Below are 21,506 nucleotides of genomic sequence, written 5' to 3'. Positions count from 1 at the left end.
TTCTAGATAATAATTTAGATAGGTAGGTTTACGTCACACTAGAGCTGCACAATGGGCTATTACGGTCTGGGAAACATACCTGAGGATGATCTGAAAATATGCACCATCCACACACATTATCCCAATTTTGATCCTCTGCAGAGGGGATGGCTCCTCTACCTTGATTGAACGACGACTTGCGCGCGAAGTTGAGCACTTAACGGTAGAACAGTTTAACGAGCACCGATACCGGGCACCTTCGGTTCCAACGAAGGCTGATCAAAATGGTCACCCAACCGCTTACTGACCTCAGGCAATGATACTTGACTTTGGTGTTCGACTGGTAACCGTGTCTTTACGATTACTGGCGCTGTGCTACTGTCACTGCGGGACAGATAATAATTTAGAGTGAACATATAGTGTTATCCTAATTCCTATTTTTTATTTAATGTTCCTTTTTTACAATTTAAGAGGAAAATACCCCTTTTACTACAAATATCGAACCTCAATAACAATTTGAAAAACACGGTAGTCAAATGTAGATTTAGGCGGTCATTAAAAAAGAAAAAAAACCAAGTATAAGGTCAGGACATTTTTTTTTCTGCATAGCAGAGTAATTATTTCGAAAATCATAAACCGTTAAACTTGTAGTAAAGAAAAGTGCAGGCTGTGCTGCAGGAATGCAGCCACAGAATTTAGACGCGCTGAAAAGGTCTTTCTTTATTTATGAATTTAGAACGAGATTCTTTTTAAATCAAAATTAGAATTGGCTTAAAAGTTATTATAATTTTAAATGTTTTTTTCCACATTTTTGGGTTAAACAATTGCTGGTGGTATACTCATTGTTGGTGGTTGAATCGATGGTATGAAATGCCGTTGGAAAATGAAAAATCTTCATAGTTTGCCCTTTTTTTTGTATCAGGGTATTCTTAACTTCCCAAATGTTGTTAAATGAATATTTACCCTCATACTTTTCTTAAAATTTGAATTTGAAAACGAGACTTATAAAATTTGAACAACACCAAATAAATGTTGAAGTATTCTATAACCATTAACTAATACTCTTTTTCTTGACAACTATATTTTATTTTCAAAATTGTAATTGCATGTTAAAACACTCTCGCTACAGCCCATTGTAGTTCAAGGGGTTTATGGAGCTTAAGCCTTTGCTGTGGTGTAAGAGTAGAAATATCGTCAGCTCTTGTCACTTTTATTTCTCAGATAGGCTGCCACACATCGGGTGGGCTTCAAAATATTTCCGGGGATAGAACCTGCAGTGATTGAACCGAACACTGAGCAGTTCGTCACAGTGACTGCTCAGTGTCTTTACCAATGAGTCATCGCTGCTCTATATGTTTAATATAGTATAACAAAGCTGAATATGTTTTTCGCGAAAAATAGCGACATTTTCAGGAGAAACAATGATGAATCGAAAAGCAATCATAACATAAACACCGAAAATAGCGACATTTTCAGGAGAAACAATGATGAATCGCAAAAACATCGAAAATAGCGACATTTTCAGGAGAAACAATGATGAATCGCAAAAACATCGAAAATAGCTTTGAAGCAAATAGAATCGAAATGTTATTAGTCCTGAAGTGTTATTATTAATGGAGACCTGTGTAAACTATTATTTCGGAGTTTCAACATTGCATAGGGAAAAATAATGAATTCAAACAAGATCATAAAAAGATTATGGTTCTTCAAAAAAATCAATTATGGCTCACATAATCAGCAAGAATTCTAAACTTAAGACTTGAAGAAGATCATACGTATTGCAGAACTTTCTTCCAAATGTATTCCTAAATTTAATTACTTTCCATTTTTAAATTTCTTTACACCTAATACTAACTTCAAAATTATAAAGGTGTTGAAGATAAATTTCAAGAAATGTCTTTAGATTGCTTTAAATTTAAGCCTGTTCTCTTAATTTTAAGCCGTATTTATGAAAAATCAGCTGGTTGGCGGGCTGACTTCCGACTGGCACCGACCATTAAGCTGACGCTTCAGCGTGTCTTTATTTTTTTTTAAATAATTATTTCATAATGTATTTTCAATGATTCTGTCACTAAAACGAACTGCAATAGGTAATGCTAATAATTTAAAGAATAATAAAATTCAATTCAAACTGCTGGAATAATGCTTTCTTACTGGATCTAGTTTGATTGTTCAGTATGAAATTCAGATTATCAGCTCATAACTACATATTTTAGGAGAAATTTTATTTTAATTAAAAAGTTCATAGTAAAAAGTAAAGTCAATGCGGCGTTGGAAAAGATTCTGCATTAAAATAAAAAATTTGTTTCAAAACATTTTATTTTACCGCAAAATTATTTGTTCGTAACAAAATTAGAAGGACTTCTTTTCTTAAACCTTTTTTTAGCTTGTTTTCGAAAAACAAAACAATCGGGCGACATTGCATTTATTGATGCTTTTTCAAATTCTCGCTTATCGTAAATTTTTTATGTCATTTTCTTCATACAAAATAATAAATTTCTTTTTTTTAAAAAAAATTCATTTTAAGGTTTTGAAATTTTCTAAGCAAAAAGAAGTTTTGTTTTAAAAAGTGCTAAATTGTTTGCAATGAAGTAAAATTCTATGAAATGCTTGACTTATTATAAATAAAAAGGGCAGAAATATCAGAATGAATTCTTTTATTAAATCCTTTTTTTTCTCCGTTTCAAACATTTCATAAGAATATTACATATATATGAAAAAACTAAAATATAAATAAAAGTTCAGTTTTTACAAAGCTGATATTCCTGTTACATTTGAGAATCGTTTAATGCTTTTAAACCCAGTCCGATATAAAAAGAAAGCAACGTAAAAACATAAAATTTGATGTTTTGGATGTTGTTCAAATATCTAAAGTTAAAAGTGAACAATGAAGTGAACTTTCTGATTCTTGAAAAAAAGATTTCGTAACTTCTATACCTTTTTAAAGAATTTTAATGGAAATTATTTCGGCAAATTTATTTTCTTAGGACACTTTTCTCGTCAGAAAACTTACAAAGCTTCTGAAAAACTGTTTGAAATTTCGTATTAAAAGGTAACTTTAAAATATTTCTGCGATGGTAAAGACCATTATATACAGTGGTGGCCAAAAGTGTGGACATTTTTTGAAAGTTTCATGTTTTTCAACTTTGTGTGCGTGTCGAATATATTAATTTTCACTTAAATACAAACGTTTATCTATCAAATTGAAGGTAATTTAATGTAGAATTTAATAATAAAGGCAGTTATACAATATCTGTATTACAAAAAAAGTTATGCAACTAATAGTAAGATCTATCTTAGATTTGCATTTTTTTAAAGTGATACTTACACAATCAATACTTAGTAGGATAACCCTTATTTTTTAAGACAGCTACACAGCGTCTTTTCATCGAGTGAACGAGTGCTTGGAGTTCATCTTTCGTAATAACATGGAGCCAAGAATCAATTATAGCTTCAAAAAGTTGTCTTTTATTGGATGGACGTTTTCGTCGTACAAGAATTTTCAAACGTGGCCACAAATTTTCAATTGAATTGAGATCAGGACTGTTTCCTGGCCATGGTAATACACTGCTGGACAATTGCTAAGGACGGATAACACTATCATCCATAGCAACCACAAAATGAAAGGAAGCAAAATGGGGGAAATTAGAATAAGTGCGGGATATAGTAAGAAGAGGTATGCGTGTGCAAATTTTTTTTCCACGTCTGTTCATCACGTGATAGCGCTGATAAGAGCTTTAAACGTTTTGACGCGTTTGGAGAGTTGTTGTTTCAAGCCAAAGTTATACAGGAAAGATTTAGTTGATGAACTTGAAATTTTCGGCATGTCTTCCCGATATCACTTAGATGATTTTAAGCGTGATCGAATTATTGGAAAGATCGAAGAAGGGTGAAAAATAACAGATGTTGACAGAAAGTTCGACATCGCTCACAGCGTTGTTTCACGGTTGTGGAAATCATTTAAAACTACTGGAATGTGTAGTATGCGGCACGGGGGAGGTCGTGTTAGAAGTACGACGCCTGCAGAAGACAGATACATCGTCCTATCAGCAAAAAGGAACAGGCGCACCACAGTTCAGCTGGTGGCAAATCAGTTTCTTGCTGCCACAGGAAAGCAGATCTCCCGAAAAACTGTTGCCAGACGTTTGAGGGGAGTAGGACTATGCGCCCACAGACCTGTTGTGTGTGTCCCATTGACCAGACAGCACCGTACTGCCCGTTTGCAATGGTGTCGTGAGCATCACAATTGGACTGAACAGGACTGGGCATGCGTACTATTCTCAGATGAGAGTAGGTTCAGTCTGTCATCGGATTGTAGACGCCAACTGATCTGGCGCGAGAGTGGTACTGGTTATCGTCCAGAAAATATCCAGGAAAGGGACCGATATCCGAAATGCAGTGTCATGGTGTGGGCCAGCATCATGATCAATGGCCGCACGCGCCTACATGTGGTTGCGAATGGGACTATGACAGGACAACGATACATTGATGAAGTTCAACTTCCTAATGTTCGTCTTTTCCGTGGTGCTGTCGGTGATAAATTTGTTTTTATGGACGACAACACAACATGTCATCGAACACTCGTTGTTCAGGATTGTCTAGACAGCGAGGGTATTCAACGCCTCGTATGGCCATCACGTTCTCAAGATCTAAACCCCATTGAAAATGTTTTGGATGCTTTGGGGAGGCAACTTGCTGGTCGAAACTATCCTCCGACAAACAAGAACACCCTCATCCCTGCATGACAGAGGAATGGGATAAATTGCCTCAAGAGCTGCTGGACAATGTTGTGCAAAGTATGATACGACGTGTAGAATGTTGCATCACACTTCACGGTGGACATATCCCGTACTGAAACCTTTCTTCAGGTTGCCTGCTGACATTTAGATGCATTGTTCCATTTTTCCGTACACAGCATCAAATGAAAAATTTTTTTCTTGCAGATGTCTCATAGCTTTTGTACTTTCCAGAATAATGAATATTCTTTATTCTAATGTCTGAACAGTGTGGCAACTATATTTTATCCTACTAGGCCTCATGTCTCGCTTAATGTTATGCTATATTGCAATTTGTGATCCGTCCTTAGCAATTGTCCAGCAGTGTATATCTATGCCTTTATTTTGAAACCATGCTTTGCATACTTTTGCTGTGTGGCATGGAGCTGAATCCTGCTGAAAAATAAATGGTGCGTTGTTGGGGAAGAGATCCCTGATGGAAGATATCAATTTTGGTTTCAGGACAGTTTCGATGTATTTTTTGGCATTCAGGATGCCATAAATCACTTGAATTCGGCCCACACCATCTGCAGACGCACATACCCAAATCATGAAATTTGTTGGGTTTTTTGTGGTTGCTTCAATGCAATCAGGATGAAGTGCTTCACCTACTCTACATCTCACGTATTTTCTATCATCACTACCGAAGAGCGATATTTTATTCTCATCGCTCCAGATTACTTGCTTCCATTGATTTTCTGACCATTTAATGTGTTCTTTTGCCTACTTAACTCGTTTTTCGCATTGCTTTTGATTTAAATATGGTTTTTTCCCTGGAATTCTAGCTTGTAGTCCAAATCCTGATAACCTTCTTCTTATTGTTCTTGAACTTACTGCAATACCCGCTGCATTTATTTCCCATCTAATGGCATCTAATGAAGTTTTTCTATCTTGAAGGCATAGCCGTTTAATTTTTCTATCGGCAGTAGCACTTGTGCATTTTTTTCGGCCTGATTTGGCTTTATTTTCCACTCATTTCGTTTTTTCATGACGTAAACAGAACTTTCGTACATCAGAACAAGTCACTGAACCACCAACTTGTCTTGCAATTTCAGCATAAGAGAGTTCATTTTCTCTCAATATGACAATTCGGCTTCTTTTTGTAGATGTCCAATTAGTTCTTCTTGTTGATGACATTGTTTAAAATTAGTTTAATTAAAAAGGACTTTAAATATTCAAAAACAGCAATACTCTATTTAATTGTACTAGTATGCATCATTCCACAAAATATTTCCACAACAATAACTCTTTTACCATCCAAATAACCTAAACTATAGTTACAGACATTTGATTGGTCCTAAGAGCAGTGTTTGTGATTGTCTAGTACGCTTTTATTACAAAACACGTCCTTATTCAAAACGATTTGTGCTTGTTTGTTCTACTAAAATGAGCATAACTTTTTTTGTAATACAGATATTTTAATTCTGTTTTCGTTATTAAATTTTACATTAAATTAACTTCAATTTGATATATAAACGTTTGTATTTAAGTGAAAATTAATATATTTAAAAGCACACAAAGTTGAAAAACATGAAACTTTCAACAAATGTCCACACTTTTGGCCACCACTGTGTGTATATATATATATATATATATATATATATATATATATATATATATATATATATATATATATATATATATATATATATATATATATATATATATATATATATATATATATATATATATATATATATATATATATATATGTATATATATACACTCCCTGGTCAAATTATTAGACGCACTATAATATTCTGTGTAAAAACTCAATTATCAGGTGATACTATACAGTTTTATAGTTTTTACGCGGCTGAAACCGGTTTGCACTTTTTCGTGTATCAGTTGGTTAACATTGTCATGCAATACGTTAAAAATAAATACATACAGAAAGTATAAAACAAATCTCCTGAATATAAACCCATGACATGTATGTTTAAATATAAAAGTACTGCCTATAAACTAGTTCAAAACTTGTAATTATAAAAAAACTACAGTTTGTCTGATAATTTGGTCTAGTTATTACAATATAATAATGTAATACCTGATATTATAAATATTTTATATTTATATCGTCTAATTTAACCAGTTGATACACGAATGTAAACAAGTGTAAATCGGTTTCAGTCACGTAAAAACAATAAAGCTATATAGTATCACCTGATAGTTAAGATTTTACACAGAATCTTATAGTGCGTCGAATATTATGACCAGGGACTGTAGGCATTAACAAAACTTAATTTAACGGAACATTACATTATATAGTTGGTCGATCTGTGAGATACTTTTTTTTATTCAATCGCGTAAAAGCAATACAACTTTTGAGCGAATCACATCTCTGATCACTTGAATAGGGGTTGATTTGCCATCTCAAGGACGCTGTGTCAAAATTCCAGTCAAGTCTAAACAGTGACTCGTCTGTTTGAAAAGCTGTACTGAATTGTTAATTCCTGCTCCAGATTATTAAAGTAGAAAAAATTTGTAAGCATCACAAATATTGAAAATAGAGACAAAATTTTAAGATTTTTTGAAAACAAAATTTTATCATTTGCAAAAAGGAGAAAAAACAGAAAGTGTAAATAGTTTTGTCTTCCTTATGGAAAAAAAAGCTTTATCGAAAAAAAGCTTATACAGATTGCGCGAAGAATCATCACCTTTATCCTACATTTTTAGAGTCCTACTAATAAAATGAAGTAAGAAAAACATGCATGCAAGTAAGTAAATTAGTAAGTTCATATTTAAGCCCATAAAAAGAAATCTAAATTGGTTGAGACATTAAAACCAGTTTGATTACCTGACAGGAATAGAAAGTAGTTATAATAATCACATTTTATGAGTTTTCTCTAACTATCAAACAATTGCTTTTAATTTCAAAATTTTTTCTCAAATTTTACAGCATTTTAAGAAAAAGTTCTTACCTTTATTAGGGAAAAAAAGTTAGAGTTTAAGGTTTTGTCTGTAACCGAGACGACTCGTTTATAACTCACTTCTATAAGAAAATTCAATTCAATTAAACTTTGTTTCAATTAAACTTGTAAACACAGTTGGTGTCAGTTAAAAAAAATGGATTTATATTTTCTAATTCTTTTCTGAAAAATAAAACCAATGAAATGTTTCTTAATATTATTTATCATGGTATGCTGTAAATTCAAAACTATTTTTTTATAAAATGTTGTCTTAGAAAAGTTTGTTCATAGAAAAAAAAATTAGTGAAGTCAAGCAAGTAAAACAAAATGATCATGTTTGCCATTCCGTTATAAAGAAAATAAAAATAAAAAAACTTGTTTACACCTATACTTTCGTAAACGCAATTTTTTTCGTTGTTAACCGAATTACGATTGAGTGAATATATTTTGTCTTTCCAAATATTTGTTTTCCAAATTAATGAAAAACTTTTAAAGTAAGTTTTTGGCTTTGATACATTTCTTTACTTTTCAAAAGCATATATGTTCCGTGGATGTAAGCATGTTTTAGTTTGGATTTAATTTAAACATTTGTTTATCAAATTAAAGGATTTTTTAACAATATTAAAACGTATTTTTTTGCGAGAATTTAGTTGCAATTTGAGAAAAGATCAAACAGTTTAATTAGTTTTGTTTTATTTCGCTTCATGGGTCGTGAATTATTATAATGGGGAAGGTATTTTTTAAAATGATTCTTAGCGAATTTTAAAAGATTTAAGAATTATTTATATTCTTTCTAGCTAATCATTGAGCTTTAGAAAAATTGATTTTTATTACGAATTCTTAAAATACAAAATGTTGAATTATTGAAAGCGTAAATTTATTATTAAGCTGTAATTGTGCTCTAGAAAAATTGATTTTTATTACGAATTCTTAAAGTACAAAATGTTGAAATATTGTAAGCTTAAGTTTATGAAACACTGAAAATTTAAACTACGTGTGTGTAAACCATTGTTTCTAATTTGTATCGCTGCATACGTGATAATGAACATGAAAATGCAATAAAAGGTTTTCAATTTGACCGAATTTCAATTTACGTTGACGTTTTTATTGCCAGTTTCAAAAATTTTCACCTAAGAAATTTTTTTTTTAAATTTTATCTTTTATTTAAAAACCAGTAATCGAAAAAATGTTTGCCCAAGATCTTTTATATAACTTAGCCACGATCTTTTTAATAACTAACTAGCAAATAACTTTTTTATTATTTTCTTTAATAAATTAAAAAATAGTTGATATGTAAGATTTTTCATTTTAAACTATGCAAATTAAAATGAAAAAATAGAATTTAAATGAAATTAAAAAGTTTCTGAGTTAAAGTTGGAAAAAAAACGCATTTTTAAAATTTAATTTTAATTTCAAAGTTTGCTGTAATAGTAATTACTTTGTACTTAAAAAAATATTTTTATAAATAAAAGTAAATTTTTTTTAAATTTTATGTTTTATTTAAAAGCCAGTAATCGAAAAAATGTTTGCCCAAGATCTTTTAAATAACTTAGCCACGATCTTTTTAATAACTAACTAGCAAATAACTTTTTTATTATTTTCTTTAATAAATTAAAAAATAGTTGAAATGTAAGATTCTTCATTTTAAACCATGCAATTTACAATGAAAAAATAGAATTTAAATGAAATTAAAAAGTTTCTGAGTTAAAGTTGGAAAAAAAAACGCATTTTTAAAATTTAATTTTAAAGTTTGCTGTATTAGTAATTACTTTGTACTTAAAAAAATATATTTATAAAAATATATTTATAAAAATATATTTATAAATAAAAGTAATTTTTTCAAAATTTGAGCACTCTAGATAGTTGACATAATGCTTGATAATGTAATGTATGCATCAAAAAATAAATATTTGTTATTGCCATCTGGCACGCAGCTCCAGATAAAATTTCAGCACACTGTCTGGTCGCAAAGTTTTAAACAATTTTTGATTGACGATGCGAAGTTATGGCAATGAAGCCTGTAGTGTTTAGAAAAATATTAAATCTTGTGGAAATCATTAATGAAATTGAGAACTCTAACTAATCGGAAAGTGTTGGAAACTTTAAATGCAAGATCACGAAACTGAAGCAAATAAAGTAAAATACAAAATAATATTTTGTATGAATAATATTTTTTTACTGCGCAATTAATGGGTAAAAAATATCCTTTAAGTTTAGTGACATTGAACAATGAGTATTATTAAAAAAAATATGCAAAACATTTCAAACAAAAATTTTATTTTTAAAAACAAGTGAGCCACCACTTCTGAAAGGGTTAAAATCAAAAATAAAGGAATGTCTTTATATTCATTAACGTGTAAAACGTCAAAAAAAAAAAAAAAACTCTAAAGTTATTCCTAGAAAGTAAAACTAAATTTAATTCAATTTTTAATATAAAATGAGTTAAATTAAAAGGGAAATTTATTCCATATTTAATATCATACAGATAATCCCTTTAAAACATTACACCAGTTTTAATAACAGTAATTTCACCGCAATTTGAAAAAGATTTTAGAAAATATCATTTATTCGATATTTCTTCCGAACCGTTGGCAACAAACCCCAACCATTAACTCGGAACATTTGAGTTACGAAAACGTTCCATGGAACACTTAAGTACTCCACTTTTATTCCTCTGGGTGAAATAATGCTTTTCAGACACGAGGGGGGCCTTTTAGCTGTGATGCTCAGAATTCAATTTTGGTCAGAAACTGAGAGACTATTTTTAAGAGCCCTAAAATGTTTCGAGATGCATTATTTAAAATAGTTTTTTTCCTTTAAAATGTTTTTACTTTTTTCCACGCAGCTTCAACAAGGCATGCAAAAAACGTTCAATTTTCGAAGAACACATTTGACAGAAAAGAACAATTTAATCTAAATAAATATCGGTGAAAATAAAACCCATTCTGAGACTGCTTTCCGTTCAGTTTTATTTTTCTCTCGTAAGTCTTTTTTTTTTTAAATGGATTTTTCTTGACTATGAGATATGGTAAAGTTTAATTGTATGTTTTATATTCTGCATTTAAATAGCTATGTTTAAAAACATTTAACAATTAGATTATTCATGTTAAAGTCAGTGAATTATTTGATGTCACCCCCTTTAATTATTAAGATTGAATCTTAGAACGTGATGATCTGATCATTAGATCAAAATTAATTCAGAGTGGATTTGATGAGAATCGGTTGAATAGTTCTTGAGAAATAAAAATTTAACTGTGCGACTTCTTTGAGATGATAAACGATGCAAAGAGCGTGCATTCAAACTTTTTATCTTTTGTCTAAACTATGCCCCTATTTTCAAGATTGCAGATACCTGCTCTAATATCAAGAATTTTCAGAAAAGAAATTATATGATTGTTGAGAGAGAAAGTGCATTTTTGTGTCTGATTTCACACCTTAAGTATAGTATGTGCTAATCAATAAGCATATTTAAGTTAAGTGGCTCGAACTCTTAGGATCGAGTATTCATACCTGAAAATATTATCATTGCCTCAAGTTGGCACTGGACAAAAAGGTAGGTAGACCAGATTGCAGCCGTTGTCATGGAAACTAGGTTACTCTATAAGTTAGTTGGGGGCATAAGGTAGTGAAAAAGGAGAGAAAGCGGTACATTTTGGCGCTTAAGAAACAAAGCATAAATTTTTTTATACCAAGAATTCTACTAAAATTTCGAACAAACTACAGAAAAGAGCAAGATTTTTTTAGTGCATTTCTAATAATAATTTATTTGAGATATTAATTGTAAGCTGATTTCTTATAATGAAACAGATTTTTTACTATGAATTTTAAAAAACAGATATTCTTATTAATACTCTTTAACTAAACGCAACTAATTTTAAACGATACAAAATTATATTTAAAAGAATTTTTTTTTATTAAATCTAAGTAAAAAAGAAATGCACAGATGCTCACAAATACTTTACTTTCGATACTTATTTTTGTATACAACCATTTTTTTTTTTATAGATTTATGTATATTAATTTATCCCCCATTGGTGCTTAGTGGGGGAAGGTAAAGTCAACATAGGCATGAAATCATTGATCATGAAAAAGATCATACGTATGTTTCATAATATTTAGTGTTCATTTTTTTAAATAAAAAAAATCACATTCTTTTCTGAAAAGTTAATTTTTTATGACAAAATTGTTTCCGAATTATATTTGCTTTTATGAAACAAACGAACTTACCTAAAAACCTCGCTCGTTTTCTTTTCTCGAAAGAAAGTCCCAAATCTTAACATATAGCTTAATTAATAGCTACAAAAACAAACTAACAAAAAAAATCCAACAAGGAATCACAAAAAAATAAACAATAAATGAAAAAATAAAAACAATAACTATAAAAAAAGAAGACAACAATAAATAATTAGCAAAAAACAAATTAGCTGTTAATAACTAATAAAAAAAATATTAAGGACAAAATATGAAGATAAAGTCAAAAACAACGTGAATATAATTACGAAAAATTATGCAATCGTGATTGTATTGCAATCACTGGTTACCCATTGGTCAAATGTTTAATTTTCTTCCTTAATAGACTTTCATAAATGAAAAAACATTTTTAGTCATTGGTTACAAGAACTATATCAAATGTCCTCTTACCGTTACTCTTTGGTTTTCAATTACGGCCAATATACGTTTAAGACGTCATAAAATTCTTTTACTTCTTCAGTATTCATATTTATATTATTTAAAATAATCGCCAAGATAGTAATTATAAATAGGTAAATGACAAAAAGAATATTAAAATAATTTAAAATACTAGCATTACATAAAAACATTCGCTGGGGAAATAAAAAGAAAAAACTCAGTGCTGATAACAATCAACTCCAAGAAATTCCAAAATTATCGTCTGCTTTTTTTTTAAATTTGATCTTGCTCAGTCGATTTTTTATTAATGCTTATGTTAGCTTGATTTTTTTATGACTCGTGGAATTCTATTTTTGAGATTATGGTTTTGAAGATGATCGAAGTTGTTCAATTCATTTTAAAGTTTTAACTTAAGATAATATTTAAAAAAGAATTCTAAAAAAATTATCAAGCAGCAGCTGTCGCCATAGCAACGCATGCAATGACGATTCATGCGCCCTGTTCACTATTGCTCTTGAACACAGCTGAAAAGTGTGATGACGTCCAAATAAGGTTTGTATTTCAGTTTTTAAACACTATTAAACTAGATCCTAGATTCGAATCTCTGACAACACATCGATGTTCTTTCCTTTTCTGCGCTATCTTTCCTTTCCGGGGGTGCAACGTTTTTGCGACCTAATATGGTGCCCCTGAAAGAGTGGTGTCATCGGGGGAAAAAATCTTATTAAACTGCATTAATTAATTTTATAATCTAACCTTACGTATTCTTAGTTCGTCTTAGTATTCTTTCACGCCCATGTCTGGTTTAAAAACTAATTTTATATAGGCATTCGCAACGATTCAATACGCCATCTTCCATGCATTTGGCTCTTCTCCCTTCCCTCTCCTCCTCTTTTCAGTTGTATAGGAATGTTGCACTACCATATTTTGTCATTTATTTTTGTTAATATTTTTCATTTTTAATTAGTAAAAATGTTTTGTTTTTTTAATTTTCATGAGGCTTTCTCTTAGAACTATGTCTAATGTAGTTTTCAGTTCCATATAGTTTCCCAACTAAAAAGATTTTAATCTATATGAAAATCTAGACAGAAACTAAAATACTTCCTTCTTCCATGACTCTAAACCCGCTATGGGAGAAAGCATGCGAATTGTTGCCATAGGTAGAGAGTTCTGCTCAACGCGACCAGCAGCCCATTTCGATCGCCAATTAACAGTTCTTATTTGTAATACTGACTCTTCTGCATATTAAATTTCAATGTTACTGAGCATCATGTTGAAGGTGCCGCCATCTGTGGTGTTAAAATGGAGTTTTTTTTTTCCTTTTCTTTTTTTGGATTTTCCAGTATTCCTTCAACTTTAGGATATCGACTTTACTTTAGGATACTTTACTTCCTTCAACTTGAGGATAGTACACCTTGTTATATAGTTAGTGAGCCATATTTGAAGCATAGAAAGTTCTGATTGTTTAATTCCAAAAATCTTTTACAGGTCAAAATTTCAATTCAATCTCTACTAAAACAGCTGCACCTACAATGATAATTTTTTTTTAAAATAATAATTTCGTTTTCAAAAATGCCTCAAATTAAAAATTATTTTTTAAAATAAAAGAAAATCAGCTCTTTAGTTTTAAACGAACGATTTTGATAGATAAATAATCTTGATGAAACTTCAGAATAAGTTTAAATTATGCTATACATATTTATATCATTGAAGCAAATAAACTTTTTTCATATAGTGTATGAAAATAGAATAAATATTAGAAGAGAATGCCCCCTCTTTAGTTTTATGATCTGATTTCATCACAAATGAACTTTCATCACAAATGATATGCTTGGGTCAGTTCTATTACTTAAAAACTAATTACTGGAAAACTTACGTACAGGAGCTATCATAAATTTGTGAAATCTCCCAATTAATATGATACACTTTCGGTTTTATGGAAGGTTTTATAACCGTCGTTGAACAGTCGACCCAATTTTTGGGTTTACGACTACTAATCTTCAAATCCGTGGCCTTGTAATTTTAAACTCAACTTAGAAGACAAGGGATCTCTTGGATCAAGTATTGGGAGGATTATATGGGGGGAACTAACCCGTATTTGCGTTACACGGAGAGGAAAACCACGAAAACCTCTCACGGTAAGCCTGGTGGCAAGGGGACTTCAGCCCATGGTGTGTCTACCACTCAGGATATTTTACATCAGCACTGTGATCGGTGCGAACCGGGTGCGGACTTAGAATCGACTAATTATCGCTGGGATCGAACCCGGGTCACCTCATTGGAAGGCGAGCGCTTTATATCCGCTTTGGTTCTCACCATGGCTAATACTTTCAGTTTTGATTTTTTTAATAACGAATTATAGCGGGTTTTTATTTATTTATTTATTTGGCAAACGAGAGCGTCTATGAACGCTACTCTCTCTTCTAATAGACAGACAGACCAGACAGACAGACAGATATCGACGTGCAATGACTCAACAAGTAGTTGGAAGTCTCTTTTAGGAATATTCAGCCTCAATAGATATCCCTAATTGCGTTAGTGTGTTGGAATTGTAGAATTTGGGGCATGAACTGACCTCTCGATTATATTCAAGAAATATTCGATAGGATTCATGTTTGGTTATCTAGGTGGCCAAATCATTCGCTGGAGTATTCGCTATATATTCACACAAAAATGAAAACAAATGACACATAACACATTTTCAGCGCTGATAGAAGAAAAAAAAACTTTCCACAAACGCAAAATCTTAAAAGAAAGAAAGAAAACTGAAAAATTCCTTGAAAAACAATCCATCGCATCTCGTATAATTAACAGCCAACCTTTTCACTTCATTTCCATAAAACCTGTTCGTCACGAAAAATATGTTTAGATTTTAAAGCGGCAGATATTTAATGTCCAGACATCTGCTTACGTAAAAAATGCTATAAATAAGCTTCATAAAGTTACTAAATGATACATTCTAATTAAGAAACTCATACTAAGTTTTGAAATTCAGCTATTTCTTTCTTTATTAAAAAAAATATTACAAGCAATATTTAATGATATAATAAAAAATTTTCATGGTTAAAATTTATTATGGGTTATACAAACATCGTTTAAAATGGTAGTATGAAAAAAGAAGGAATAAAAAAAAGTTGTAAAACAACTACCTGATTGGATAATACTGCATAATTAAAGAAAATAAAAAGAAACATTAATTTTTAATGAAGTTAAACATTTTCTAACAGAGTTTTTAAAAAGGATAGGAGATATGTTAATGTTCTCGTTGGCTGTTAGTTTAAATTGGATTTTCTAAATATTGCTCAATTTTCGCCAATATTCTATTGCGATAAGAAATGTGAAATAAAAAAGAACAAATTATTTGATAACATCCAATTTAGTTGCATGTTAAAAAAACGGATATAAATGCAAATCTGGAAATAGCTTTCAAAGTATTTAATTTTGATCAATTTATTTCAAATGAGAACGAAACAACTATAACACCCGCATTGGAGTTAATTAAAATCGTCTTCTTTCGCAAAATGCTGAAGTTGTTATGAAAAAGTATTCTTTTTAACATTCTTTTTTTAAAAACTAGATTATGCAAGGTAAACCATTACTATTAACGAGTTCTTTACAGTTTTTAAGAGCTTTTAGATGAAATTTGATTTATTACATCAGAAAAAAAAACGGCTGAATTTACAGCTTTGCCTAATGCTATAAATAAAGAATTAGGAAAAGAGGAAAGCAAATTGTTTGAGATCTCAACTGCTAAGTAGTTGAGATCTTCTGAAGATCGTAAAAGTAAGTAGCTTAAACAATCGATTAAAATACACTTAAAATTTACATCGAGTTTCGCCGGTAAAGGTGGTGAAACTAAACACAAGAACTATTTGGATTATTTATAGAAAATTCAAAGGAAATAGTTCTCAATTCCATGATTTAAAGAAAACGTTTATTTTAAGACCTCTCATTAATAAAATAGATAATAGTATTTGAGCAAAATTTTTGAAAATGAATTATTATAAATTTAGAATTCCTGCTTTCTAAAAATATTTCACTTTCGTCTGTACTCTAATTATTTACTAAGTTATAGCAGTTTTTGAGCAAGATGGATAGAATAGTGGTTTTAAATCTTTAAATGAGTTTATATCAAAATCAGGTTTTTTCTTAATTTACAACACATTAAACACGATATCTCATATTGTTTTTAAAATAAATGTCTACAATTTTTCATGAGTGTTTATGAGTATAGTACGCATGTTTTGAAATACTGACAAAGAGCAGGGGAACCCTATATTTCAGATTGCGACTACTTCCTATATTTTGGGGGTCAGAAATCCGTGAAAAATTAGCATGTTTATTCAGAGAAAGTACGTTTTTATATCTGATTTCGTTATTTAAAATATCATATGAATTACACTGAAGAGCCAAAAAAACTGATACAGGCATGAATATGCAAATAAAGGGGTATGGATCCAATCAAAGTACAGCGCTGCGATCGGCAACGCTTATATAAGACAACGAGTGTCTAGCACAGTTCTTAGATGGGTTCCTGCTGCTACAATGCCAGGTTATGCAGATTTAAGTTAGTTTGAACGTGGTGTTATAGTCGGCGCACGGGAGATGGGACATAGCATCTCCGAGATAGCAATGAAATTTGGATTTTCACGTACGACCATTTAACGAGTATACCGTGAGTATCGGAAATCCACCAAAATCCCCAGACATGAACATTATTGAACATATTTGGGATGCCTTGCAACGTGAGGTTCAGAAGATATCCCAACCCCCTCTTACTCCCACTGGTTTATAGACAGCCCTGCAGGATTTATAGTGTCAATTATCTCCAGCACTACTTCACACATTGATCGAATCCATGCCACGTCGTGTTGCGGCACTTCTGCGTGCTCGCGGGGGTCCTACACGATATTAGGCAGGTATACCAGTTTTTTTGGATCTTCAGTGTACATAATTAGCATATTTGAGGCCATCCTCACGAGCCATTAAGATTGAGGCCTAAAACGTGAAAATCCGATCATTAGCTCAAAAGTAATTTAGGGTGGTTCGTTTTTAATTTTGATCACTGTACAATATTTAGTTTTTCAACGAGTTTTAAGCAAATTATGCACTAGCACAATCAACACTTTAAACACTATTATATGTAAAAACAAATTATTTTTCACAGAAACGGGTTATAGTGAACTCATCGCAGAAAGTTCACTACCCAAGTCATTTTTGATGGTTTTCCATTGATGGACCAACATGATCTTGATGGTAACCATCAATAATTCCATCATGAACCATTATATTTTTTGATGGTAACTAACACAAGTAGCCATCACCCCAATGTAGGAATTCGGATTTATGATAATCCAAAGTAAGAATAGAAGCTTGTTTTGATGGTTTGCTTGATTCAAACCATCAGAAATTTCAACCATATTTTCTTAGAAATCAAATGTTTCAAAATGATCACGACCAATGTAGGAATTCGGACTGAATTATGATGGGCCAAAATAAAAGAAACTAAATTGTTTTGATGGTATGTTCCATCAAAACAATTTCGTTTTTCTCATTTAACCATCAAGAAAATGTATAGTTGGAACCATCATGGACCATAATGGATTTGTTATCCTATGAGAATCAAACTTTTCTTGATGGTGAACCATCATAGCATTACCAAATTTTTTTGAAGGAAGAAAATGCATAAAATTAACATATTTTTTTATTTTGTTAATAAATACAAGGAACTAAAGCAAAACATAATACACAAGTTTTAAGTAGAATATTTAAATTTTTTTTATGTGTTTATCATGTGTTTAATATCCCGAGTTATCTCGGGCAAATGAAAAAAGTTAAATATTAGTCTTTGTATGATAGTTTTTCAAACAAGGAACAACACAAAATGATAATTTCCAATCAATAGTGAAGTGATAAGCCATTTTTGTTTATTCTTTCTTGTATTGTAAATTCAGTAACCAACTTATGTGCAATGGCACAAAGTGTACAGTCCCACAATCCAACAGCAAAACTCCGGAAGAAAATTTGGCAAATTTTCCAAACACAGCAGATTGTGTTTTATTTGCTTTCAGCAGCTCACAGTGGGCCAGCGGCCAAGTTTTCGTGGTCAAAATTAGTATTTCGATAAAATTTGTCTCAAAATTTGGGGTTTTTTATGTGCAGGTAAATTGAATTCATAGTTGAAATTTTGAAATACACTAAAAATACCAACAAAAAAAAATGGCGGCTGAAATATGGCGAGCAAAAAAATAATAATAATAATAATATAGTACGTTTAAATAATTAAATATAGCAATGAAAATATAATAATTTTCGCAATTTTATATTAAAAATAAAAAGCAAATTATATTTCCGAAATAATATTACAAAATAACGCGATTTAATTACAAAATAACGCGAAAACATGAAAAAAAAACATAATTTTTGTTTTTCGGTATAATTAGTCCACCTTTGCAATATGGGCAAAATGGGGCAGGTTTTTACGAAAGAAGAAACCTCAAAGAAGACAACAAAAAAAAGTTTAGCTAATTACCTCGTGGAACTTTTTGGAGATAAGTTTCGAAAGTGATTCAAACATTGTAAAATGTCAAATGATAAGATATAAACTGTAAGTTTGTCAAGAGTATTAACTAATCCAACAAATTGAAAAATTGTACTATAATTTCAGACTAATTACTCTGATAAAAATGCAACAGTAAGGTGAAATTCCTATATATATTTCTGAAATATAAATTTAAAAGTTACATTAAAAAAATTTTTTTAAACATATTTTTCATTACATTGTACTCTCGTCGGTCCAAAAAGTAAATTATAATGTGTGGAATGATTATGAATACTTAATTTGGGTGATATTAAAACTGCCTACACATATTTTAGTTGAGAATTTAATTTTGACTTTTGGCCAAAGATCATGGTCTTCTGGCCCACTGTGCAGCGTAAAAACGTGATGAAACAAAACAAACTGACAAATTCTGCTATACCCGAGTTTTCTCGGCATAATCAGAGGAGAAGCAGTTAAAGTAGCATTTTGCAATACGGAAGTTTGCTGGCATATAAAAAACTATGAACTTATAATGGGAAATGTGGGATGGTGACCATCAAATGATGTTGAACCATCAAATGATGTTGGACCATCAAATGATGTTGGACCATCAAATGATGTTGGACCATCAAATGATGTTGGATCATCAAATGATGTTGAACCATCAAATGATGTTGGATCATCAAATGATGTTGGATCATCGAAAGATGTTGAACCATCATGAATCGCACTGAAACCAATGCAAACCATCAAAATGATTCGATGGGACCATCAAATATTTTGGCATGGGTCAAGCGGGGTATCATTAAAACGTATAAACAAAATTATGGCAGTCTCAAAACACATAAGTCCTCTCCGTGTCTTTGATTTCCTCTCCATTCATGATCTGGAGAGGTATCTTTCTGTCTGGTACCACTTTGTTCCTCGCTGTATCAGCAACGGATATTTCCGTATGCGACAAGAAAGCATTGGAAGTTCGCAGGTAGCTCTTGGTGCGTGTGTTGGGATTTCGGCGTATCACTGCTCTCAAGTAACTGTTACGCACTACTGTTTGGACCTAATGAAGAAAAATAAATAACTTCATTGCACACATTCTTTCAAAACGACCCAACTTTTGACTGAGCGTTGCACCAATTATTCAAAACAACTCAACTGAAGGGTAAAGAACAGTTTATATCCTTTTTTTCAATGACGATGATTGATTTTGAGGTTATCTCCGAGAGTTATGCTGTATGGAACATTAACATAAACTAAACATTCAGTATGTATTAAATTTAAGTAATTATACCGACTAACATCGTAAAAAGTGATCATGAATATTCATGAAATATAATATCTAAATATAAATTATTAAATTGGTTCTTATGAATAAAATTAAGAAAATAATCTAAAAGAAATTTATGTAAAATGTATTATTAAGAATTTCCATTTTAAAGCATATTATTTTATGTAATATCAGAAACTAATATTTTTTCAGTTTGAAATATTTATCCAGAAGTTATTACATAATTTTGCAGTTTAGAATGGTGCAAAGAACAGAAAGGACATACTTAATTTCAAAACAAACAAGTATAATGGTGTGATGTCCGTTAGGCTTCCTAATAAGACTTACTTCCAAATACATTTCCAGCCCCACAAGTTATTACAGCCCCCTCTGTTGTCAGGCAGAAATTCCTTACAAAGGTTATTTTTTAATGTTCATAATTAAATTGTTCAACAGGAAAAAAAGTGCAATGTTGAATTTCTAGTAGAAGAAATGCGTTGAGCAAAATAACTTTTTGTGTAAACTATTCAAGAAAGTAAATTCATTATAATTAATTGTTAATCACTGTAAAGACACATAATTTTTAAAAATCCACGTCAGCTGTTACCCTTCTATATGAAGCTGAATAGATTCTTTCTATTCAAAAAGTATTCTAACGAATCACTATTAGTGAGAGTTTAACATAATGATGAAACTTAGAGGGTAACTTCTAATAAATGACTAAACTTAGTATTTTTTTTCCAATCCAGTTCTTCCCCATTTCAATAGCGTTTAATTTTCCACGTTAAAATATTAATTCGCGATCACTCGTCTGAATATTTTTCAAAAGAAAATTCCAAAAAAAAATATGAAAGGTTCTGTACAAAAGTTATGATGTTGATACTTACCTCCGAGTTCATGAAGCAATACAAAACCCCGACAAAAAAGCCCTGAAAATATACACATTTTAAATCACTTGTAAAAATAATGATATTTTGATTTCAAGAATGCAATAATAAATCGTTTGTCTTGAGAGCTATATTTAGCTCGTCAGTGACTAATTCTTATCTAGAAAAACTTTTTGGTAAGACATACGTAAGATAAAAGAATTTTATTTTTTGAATAGCCATTGTCGAATAGCTATAATTCGACGTTTAAATTTTGTGATTGCTAAGTAAAGCTTAAATGTGAAATATATGTATTTTTGACTCTGGTGGTATTCAAATACCTATTTTCTTGCCCTTCTCTGACCACTGAATCACGTTTTGAAGATACTATATCAATCAAGTAATTTTTATGATGAATTTACACTTTATCAAGTTGTTTATTACCTTTTTATTAGGGATATTTCGAACTTTTACGCTAGCTTTCATACGCTCCTCTTTTATAAGATTTGAGACTTAGACACGGTTCCCAACAGATCACCGAAG

General features: G+C 30.9%; 1 protein-coding gene across 1 annotated transcript in view; it reads right to left on the bottom strand.

Annotated features, from left to right (window-relative positions):
• Positions 1–17,979: 17,979 nt before the first annotated feature.
• LOC107444133 (corticotropin-releasing hormone receptor 2-like) overlaps positions 17,980–21,506 on the bottom strand; it is a 118,011-nt gene continuing 114,484 nt past the window's right edge. Inside the window, exons 11-12 of the mRNA XM_021144632.4 lie at positions 20,985–21,026; positions 17,980–19,890 (exon numbers count right to left, since the gene is read on the bottom strand). Of these exons, the coding sequence (XP_021000291.2) occupies positions 19,669–19,890; positions 20,985–21,026 (264 nt within the window). The 3' untranslated portion in view covers positions 17,980–19,668. The remainder of the gene's footprint in view (positions 19,891–20,984; positions 21,027–21,506) is intronic.

This window comes from Parasteatoda tepidariorum, chromosome 10, assembly GCF_982258835.1.
Source record: "Parasteatoda tepidariorum strain Cologne lab strain chromosome 10, Ptep-v5.0, whole genome shotgun sequence".
Lineage (NCBI taxonomy): Eukaryota > Metazoa > Arthropoda > Arachnida > Araneae > Theridiidae > Parasteatoda > Parasteatoda tepidariorum.
This window is presented reverse-complemented; position numbering and strand designations above follow the sequence as displayed.